This window comes from Mobula birostris, chromosome 5 (assembly GCF_030028105.1).
Source record: "Mobula birostris isolate sMobBir1 chromosome 5, sMobBir1.hap1, whole genome shotgun sequence".
Lineage (NCBI taxonomy): Eukaryota > Metazoa > Chordata > Chondrichthyes > Myliobatiformes > Myliobatidae > Mobula > Mobula birostris.
The window spans coordinates 136,196,707-136,205,936 of record NC_092374.1 but is presented as its reverse complement, the minus strand read 5'-3'; the positions used below and the strand labels follow the sequence as shown (position 1 = coordinate 136,205,936).

General features: G+C 41.8%; 1 protein-coding gene across 1 annotated transcript; it reads left to right on the top strand.

The window, feature by feature from the left end:
* Positions 1 to 948: 948 nt before the first annotated feature.
* On the top strand, positions 949 to 9,206 carry LOC140197335 (transcription factor Sox-21-B-like). Its single transcript, XM_072257290.1, has 2 exons — positions 949 to 966; positions 8,472 to 9,206. The coding sequence occupies exon 2, from the start codon at positions 8,472 to 8,474 to the stop codon at positions 9,204 to 9,206; it is 735 nt and encodes a 244-aa protein (XP_072113391.1). The 5' UTR covers positions 949 to 966.
* Positions 9,207 to 9,230: the final 24 nt, after the last annotated feature.

Below are 9,230 nucleotides of genomic sequence, written 5' to 3'. Positions count from 1 at the left end.
TTAAAAAAGTTCCCTCACTCTCTCATTCATTTGCATAACTGGAGCTCCACCTTTTCTCATTCAATCCCGCAAAGCGTATCTATTCAGAAGGCATTTAGTCCATTTCTTTCTCGGCCGGTAAACCTATTCATCAATTGTTCTGCCTTGTAGATTGCATTCTAATGCTAATCTAGCGTGTTAAATATCTTTTTGTCCTCCTTTCACCGTTTTGTTATTCAGTTTATCCAGTTTTGGTCACCCATTTATTTATTTATGCGCCTGCTTCTATTCAGTGGCTCATGTATTTTTTATTATGTTGTTTCACTGTCATGCAGTGTCAACTTAGTCTATTCAATAAGGGCTACTTGAAGGGCTAGCGGGACAAAGCGTGTACACATTGCGCTGCTATTCATTCTGGCCAGCTGGATCGGCTGAAAAAAAACCTTGTGAAAAGAATCCCCTCACAAAAGACAAGAATAACTGCACAATGCTAACAGTTTTCCAAATACCACTGATTCGTTTCCACACAATGAGGCAAAAGCCGCCGGTTTTTCTTTCTCCACTTCAACAAACAACACTCTCACAAAACCTCCCAACCCAGGGTTTTGTTCGGGCACAAAACCTCCTCGACTGGATAAACGCGCCAAACGAAAGTTCTTTTCAGATTCGATTTCTACGTCTGCTGCAGAAAAGAAAGGAAAAGAGTGAAAGAACGGGAAAACGAGGGAAATAAACGGTGAATTAATATCAGTCTTTATAGTCTTGCTGACCTTTGCACTTTTGTTTATAAAAAGGATAGCAGCAATGAGACAGTTATATTGGTATTCACCATATTCAGTAAAAACAGGTTGTTTCCATGTCTGACATGTGTAAACGCAACAATATTCATACTAAACCAAACTCTGTGTTTCTGGGCTTACTCTTTTCCCTACATTAAAATAAAAATCTCCACCACAGAAAGCCAGAGTTTAACCGTGCACTCTCCAATTATTCTGCTTGATGAAGTTGCCCCGAATAAATTTAGTTCATTCGCTGCAAACTCAATATTTGTTAACTGCTGATAGTAATGAATCACTCCAGGGCGATTCCAAACTTTGCAGATGGAAATATTGGCGTAAGTTCGATCCCAGATTCGCTTACCACGGATCAGCCGTTCTAAGTGTGATCAGTGAAGAAGCTCCACAAAGGTAACTGGAACCTCGAATTATTTGGACTTTATTCCCATAATACCTCCCACCTTACTTGATGTCCTCGTTCAATTTCGGATTCAAGGTTTACCATCTCCATTCTCAATAAATATTACTAATTTGGAAATTCCTGATGTTCCTTTTGCGGGTTCATTTCAAACAGTTCTTTTACAGGATTTTGTTGTTGCAAACATCAGGCGTTTGAGCTGAAATATCCTCTGTTCAATATATTCTTAGTGCATTCTCATACAGTATACAGTTGCCATTCACGGACAGCTTAAGGCAAGTCTCTCGTTTCCCGGAGTCTTATTGCCACCATGAAGGAGGAAGTTCCGTGCGGCGAAGTGCTTGTGTATGACAACTGCAAAGTGGCGCGGAATTGATAGGTTTAATTAACCATGTCGGAAATAATTACTCTGGACACAGAAATTAGTTTGCTATGATCGCCCAACTCTATATTAAACAGGTCAAGGGTCATTTCATTTCATTCCATGACAGATCATGAGAAGTGTTAATAAGTGAAAAAGAAACAAGGGAAATATGTTTTAAAATTCTGATGGATGCAAACTGCTAAAACACCTTCGTGCCGAGTTACAAGGGTAGATTATTTTAGACGTACATGACAAACTGAATGTCGTTCTCTAACTTTATAGCTACATCTACTAACAATAATACTGGAGTAAATAGCGTGAATTCTTGGACGATGTGATACAATTTCCTTAAACAGATTGTAACATTTACGAATTTTATTTTGTGCTAATGAGCCGATGTTAGATTGTTTGAATCCGCATAGGATACAAATATCCCTTAAGTGGAGGCAATTATATTCGGTAGAACTCATGGATATTATAATTTATAAAATAAAATCAAACTGGACCACATATTTCCCCTTCCTTTAATTAACCCGAATACTTTATCCGCCTTGTATTTTGCAAAGTACTTAATTCGGGACATGTGATTGAGGGATGTTGATTGGCGGCAGGGATAGAAAGTAGCAGTATAAAATTCCGAAGTATTACCACGTATATTGTGCAAGTTTGGATTAAGTATCTAACTGCAATGTTCTCTTTAGTAAAACTGAGCGTATATTAGGCCAACTACTTTCAAAATATTTGGTGTAACTTGACCTGCAGGAGGAGAAAGCCGAATAAGAATGCCTAAATCTGTTTGAGCTTTCAACAACGAGTTTTGTACTTTATACGTTGCGATGCTGGGGGCAGGGAGGTGGAAATCCCACACCTTCAGCCCACGCTGCTGCTACTTTACTGTAGAATCACACCGCCCGCAAGTTTCGGAGCGCCGAGCAGATGAAAGCGCTATAACGGACTGCGCTTGCTCACCAACACCCTATGAGCTGGAAGACAACAGACGTCCAGACCCATCCACTCACAGAGGCATTAATTGAATGGTTCAGATATTTTAATCTTTCTGTGACACCTACCCTACAGACATAGACACACGCTGACAAATATAGTCGCATGTTAAAACTTAAACCCTCGAAACATGGCTATAGCAAAGTCCTGTTAGATTTGTTTTATTATAATTCCTTTATGTAATTTCTAAAATTACACACTTTAATATCATAAAACTGACAGCCGAGAACATAGAGATGAACATAAGTCAACTGGTTGAAAGTGCAACAAAGCCTGATACCTAGGGAAAGTACACAGTTAAAATTAAAATGTACAGTATAGCTGGAATACTACTGCGGCTCCACAGCCTGTATGGATTGTTACATAATACGCTGTACAAGAGGCGCTTTGAATATAAAACAAAACAAGAAAACTGCAGGAGAACTAACCTTCTCATGATACAAACCCGTGTGTCGTGTCTACCGGGAAGACAGGTCTCACAAACAATCTCATCGAAATAAAAGACGACATCGTTACCCAGGCTATTGTAACACATGTTGTGAGATCCTTTGAACGGGTTGCTATTTATTTCTGAGAAATACCAAGACGCTGCGATTTTCGAGGTCTCTAATTTTGCAATTTAGTGAGAATTTAAGCAATAGGATGGATTAAAAGGAGTCAAAGTACCTTCAAGATTCTTATTTCTGACCAACACCAGCTCACCCTTGATTTGTTCAATCTTGCCCTTCGCAAACAGGTTGTATCCGTTTTACTTACTTTAAAATATACAGTGCATTCCGTCCAGCTATTTGTTCAAAGTGCTGGAAGTCTAATTCCTAGTGTTGAGGTATAATGCTGCGTCTGCTCCATTTAACTAGATGTTATATATTGTTGACATATTTTACATTTTCTCTATATCCTCGAGTCGCCAAATAACTAAACTCAGTTCGTGTCTGCACATATAATCTAAATAATAATTACGTTGTTTAATTTTGAATCGCATTCAGAATGTTTCTTAGTCTGCACACAAAGAAAACCTGTATAATATTTCTAATAATTATGTACAGACATGATCCTAGATAGCTTAAGATTGTAATTAGTAAAAAAGTGCATCAAAACGGCGGCTTAAATGTATATATCAGAATCAGATTTAATATTACAGGCATATGTCGTAAAATAAGATGCAGAACATTGACCTACATAACAATGAAAGCTACACATGACTATAAGTATATATAAAAAACAAAATTAAATAAAATAGGAAGTGCAAAAAGAGAAAGGGAAAATACTGAGGTAGTGTTCATGTTCAATGTCCATTCAGAAATCTGATGGCAGAGGGGAAGGAGCTGTTCCTGAAACGTTCAGTGTGTGTCTTCAGGCTTCCTTGATGGTAGCAATGGGAAGAGGGCAGGGATGATGGGGGCCTTTAATGATGGACGCCGCATTTTTGAGGCATGGCCTTTTGAAGGCGTTCAGGATGTTGGGGAGGCTGGTGCCCACGATGAAGCTAGCCGAGTTTACAAATTTTAGCAGCTTTTTCCGACACTGTTCGATGCCCCCCCGCACCCTCCCCATCCCCAATCCGGACGGTGACGCAACCAGTTAGAATGCTGTCCACGGTACATCCGTAGAAAATCGCGAGGCGCTTTGGTGACATACCAATTCTCCTCAACTCCTATTGAAATATAGCCGCTCACAAACAAGAGAAACTCTGCAGATGCTGGAAATCCAAGCAGCACACACAAAATGCTGGAGGAACTCAGCGGGCCAGGCAAAATCTGTGGAAAAAGAGTACCTGTGTAGTCGACATTTCGGGCCGAGACCCTTCAGTATGGAAGGGTCTAGACGTGAAAGGTTGACTGTATTCTTTTCCATATCTGCTGCCTGGCCCGCTGAGTTCCTCCAGCATTCTGTGTGAAATGTAGCCGCTGTCGTGCCAGCTTTGTGATTTGATCTGTATGTCGGGCCCAGGATAGACCCTCAAAGGTGTTGACACCCAGGAACTCGAAAGTGCTCATCCTTTCCACTTCTGATCCCTCTATGATGATTGGTATGTGTTCCCTCGACTTCCCCTGCCTGAAGTTCACAATCATTCCTTGGTCTTGCCGACCTTGAGCGCAAGGTTTTTGGGCGACACCGCTCAACCAGCTGATCGATCCCGTCAGGTAGACCTCCTCGTCACCATGTGAAATTCTGCCAACAATAGTTGTGTTGTCGACAGTTTTATAGATGGTGTTTCAGCTCTGTCTAGCCTCACATTCGTGGGTGTATAGAGAGTAGAGCAGTGGACTAAGCTCGGATCCTTGAGGCTCTTCACTGATTGTCAACGAGGAGGACATGTTATTTCCCATCTGCACGGACAAGTCTCCCCGTTAACAAGTGAGGAATCTAGTTGCAGAGGGAGTACAGAGGCCCAGGTTTTGGAGCCTGTGATAAGGACAGCCTTGTGTTAAGTGCTGAGCTGTAATCAATGAACAGCAGCCTGACGTAGGTATTATTATCCAGGTGATCCAGGCCGAGTGGAGAGCCAGTGAGATACACAAATTGCAGCGTGCCCAGGTCCTTGCATAGGCAGGAGTTGATTCTAGCTATAACCAGCTTTTCAAAGCATTTCATCACAGTAGATATGCCTTCGGTTCTTCGGCACTGGTGTATGACAGCCGCCCCTTTGAAGCAGGTGGGAACGTCCGACTGCAGCAGTGAGAGATTGAAGGTGTCTTAGAAACATTCCCGCCAGCTGGTTGACATAGGATTTCAGAGCCCTACCGGGTACACCATCCAGGGCCTGACGCCTCGGAAGAGTTCACCCTCTTGATGTTCTGACCTTGGCCTCGGAGACAGAGATCACGGAGTCACCAGATGCTGCAGGGATTCGCATAGCTGTAGTTTTATTCTCCCTTTCAATGCGTGCAAAGAAAGCACTGAACTCACCCGGGAGTGAAACATCACTGCCATTCATGATGTTGGGTTTCGCTTACTAGGAAGTAGTGACCTGCCAACCCCGCCGGAGCCGAAGTCGCCTTTAGCTAGATAGATAGTTAGATACCGCCCTGTAAAAGCGTTGTATGGATAAAATAGACACAGTATATATATATATATATAATTTTTTTCACAGTATAGCCGAAATACAAAAACAAGGAAAATTGTAAAGTGTGAAAACTAAAAGTTCAAAAACTGAAATATCAGCAGATCAAAGGTATTCACCCCCTTTGCTCAGTTCTCAGTTGAACCACCTCTCGCAGCTGTTACAACCAGTAGTCTTTTTTGATAAGCCTCTATTAGCATTGCTCAATTTGATGGCGCAAGATTTATCCATTCCTCCTTGCAAAATTGCTCAAGCTGTGCCAGGTTAGTTGGGGAGCGGCGGTGGACAACAATCTTGAGGTCTTGCCAGAGATACTCAATCGGGTTAAGGTCAGGACTCTGACTGGGCCACTTCAGGACATCAATTTTCTTCATTTGAAGCCACTCGATGGTTTCTCTGGCAGTGTGCTTTGGGTCGTTTTCCTACTGAAAGGAGAACTTCCTCCCCCGTTTAAACTGTCTGGCAGAGGCTAGCAGGTTTTTATCCAGGATCTCTCTGTATTTCGCAGCATTTACCTTCCCGTTAATCCGGACCAGATTTCTAGTCCTGCTGCTTCAGAGCATGGAATGCGTTCTTTTGCTGAAGTGCAGTATCAGATTTACACCACACAACACTCAGTGCTGAGGCCAAAATGTTCCACTTTAGTCTCATCCGATCACAACTCCTACTTCCACATCTTTAGGTTTTTCAAAGACTTACGGTCAAGGATATTACTTTATAGCCGGGGCTCCTTCCTTGCCACTCTTCCATAAATATCCGTTTTATGCAAGGCCTTAGAGATTGTGGAGCCATGAACTTCATCTGCAGTTGCAGCCACCGACTCCTGCAGCTCACTCAGTGACAGTAGCCTGTCTTACAAGTGTCATTCTTCTCCAGCGACTAAGTTCAGAGGGGTGGCTTGATCTAGGCAGTGTGACCGCGGTTTCATAATTTTTCCACTTTTTCACGATGGACTACACTGAACTCCGAGGTATGTTCAATGCATTTGAATTGGTCTTGTACACATCCCCAGATCTGTGCTTCTCTATTATTATTTCTCTGACTCGTCTTGAATGCTCTTTTGTCTTAATATTGGTTTGGTCTATTGAAAATCTACCATACCTTATTTAGCTGATCATCCAATTTTCTATATCTACAAGTTCGGCGAGTTGGTAAGGTAATAGTACATTGCACCCGAGGGAAGTTAGCTTAGAAAATACAAAAAAGGTGAATACTTCTTCGGCCTCACAATATTGGTTTTTAATTTTTCGTAAACAGTTGACAGGTTTTGGAATTTTTATTCCGATTTGACATGATGCACAATGATTTGTAGATTAGCTCAAAATCCTACTTTAATATATTTTAAAATTATAAAATGAGACAGCAAAATGTGAAAATAGTTGTGGGGGCTGAATACTTTTCCAAGGCTCTGTATATAGACAAAAAAAGCAAGTTACTCGATTTTAACAATTTATATATACGTAAAAACATCGACGAGACAAGACATCACCTTATTTGCACTACGTTTTTTCAAAATAGTGAGGAGACCTGTTTTCTCTGATGGAATGATTCGGGGCGTCTCCCGCGCTGGTGTGGATTTTAATATATTTTATATTATATATCGTAATATCATGTGGATCATAATATTATTTTATAACACATTCCGCTTTGCTGATGGCAAAAAAAAATTCATAGTAAGAAGTGTACTTGTTGGTTAATTAGTAACTGTATTTTAGTACATACTGTATCAAGTTCCCGAAAGTTTAACATATATAAATCCGCTTGTTTTTACTCATTATTACAAAATTGTTTTCCTAAAGTTCATTTGCATGTAAGGAGGACATTTCTGTTTGTACAGAAAATGCTGATAATTAACATTTAACATGTTTTCTTTCATTCTACAACTACGATCCGACAAAGGTGCTTTAAATGTTGGGCACAACATAATTTCAAGAGCCAGTACAGTTCCCGGTTGACATAAACACCTCCCCTTGCAATTTATTTCCGCATTCATCACAGATTATTCAATTTCAGTTCTATGAACTACTTTATTAATATCGATATTTTCCACAATTATCAAATTTCCAACACTCGCGATATCTGAAACACCACCCCTTTTGTTTAGAAACTGTGCTGGAATGTTTAACATGCATCCGATTAGTTTTTAAATTTGTAATCGCTACAGTTTATCTTTGATTCCAGTTTGATTGGGATTGTTTTGTTAAATAAAAGCTTCCGATAACACTTATCAGTTTGGGATCGGATATTCTGATAATCATGTTTAACAACAGGCAGTTAGCAATTATATTAGGAGCCAACAGTTTGTCTAACATTAAAGCAAAGTCAAATAATAGTAGAATTGTGCCAAGCAAACTGTAAAAATAAAAGAAATGCAACCATTAAAATACACAAAAAGTGTACATATACATATTAAAAGAGTCATGGCTCTGTGTTTGGCGACCTTGCGATTGGATGAGCATTTAATTAACAACGCCTTAGCGATTATGGAAGGTTGCGTGCGAACGACTGCGCATGTCTTGGAGACTACCTGCTTTGAAGTTTGTTCACATGGTCTCCAGCGATCGGCAGACTTTCCTCAAATCTAACTAACAAGATCCTCCGCTGAGAAGGCATCTGGGTATAACAGACAACTGAAGGCGACCTCGGGAGGGTTGAGAAAGAGTGCCCACTCAACGCACCGAGACCACTTCAAGCAACCGATACTTCAAACACCTGGCGGGGTAACTCCCTGCCTTAACATTTCTTTACTAGATTTCAAAGGAATTGTTATGACATCGATCTGTTGACAACGGACGAAAATACTTAAGTATTAAAAAGTTCACGGTGAAGTTTGGAGAGCGAGAACACCTGCTGTTGTTTGATTTCGCTATGTCTAAGCCTGCGGATCACGTTAAACGCCCAATGAACGCTTTTATGGTGTGGTCCCGGGCGCAAAGGAGGAAAATGGCCCAGGAAAACCCTAAAATGCACAATTCCGAGATCAGCAAGAGGCTGGGCGCCGAGTGGAAACTTTTAACAGAATCTGAAAAGAGACCTTTCATTGACGAGGCCAAACGGCTCAGAGCACTGCACATGAAGGAACATCCGGATTACAAGTATCGACCCAGGCGCAAGCCTAAAACATTGTTAAAGAAAGACAAGTTTGCTTTTCCCATGCCTTACCTGGCGGATCAAGAAGGACTCAAGTCGGCCGCCCTGTCCGCTAGTGTTCTGCCAGATTCCTTGCTCAGCTCGACTGAGAAAGCCAGGCTTTTTTTCCCGCATGCCACAGCGAATCCATACTCACTCTTCGAAGCGAGCCACCTGGGCTCCAAAATGACCGAGATCGCGCCCACCTCTCTGGCGTCCTTGCAATATGCCTCGCCATTAGCTTACCAAAGCGGAGCGAGCGCTGCTGCGGCGGCTGCGGCTGCTGCGGCGGCCGCCTTCGGTGGGGCACACACTCACAGTCACCCGTCGCCGGGCAATCCAGGCTACATGCTACCGTGCAATTGCACCGGCTGGCCGGCTTCAGGACTGCAGCCCCCTCTCGCCTACATCCTGCTCCCAGGGATGAACAAACCTACACTGGAACCCTACCCTGCCTATGCAACTGCATTATGACAAGAAGCAAAAAAAAAGTTTCGT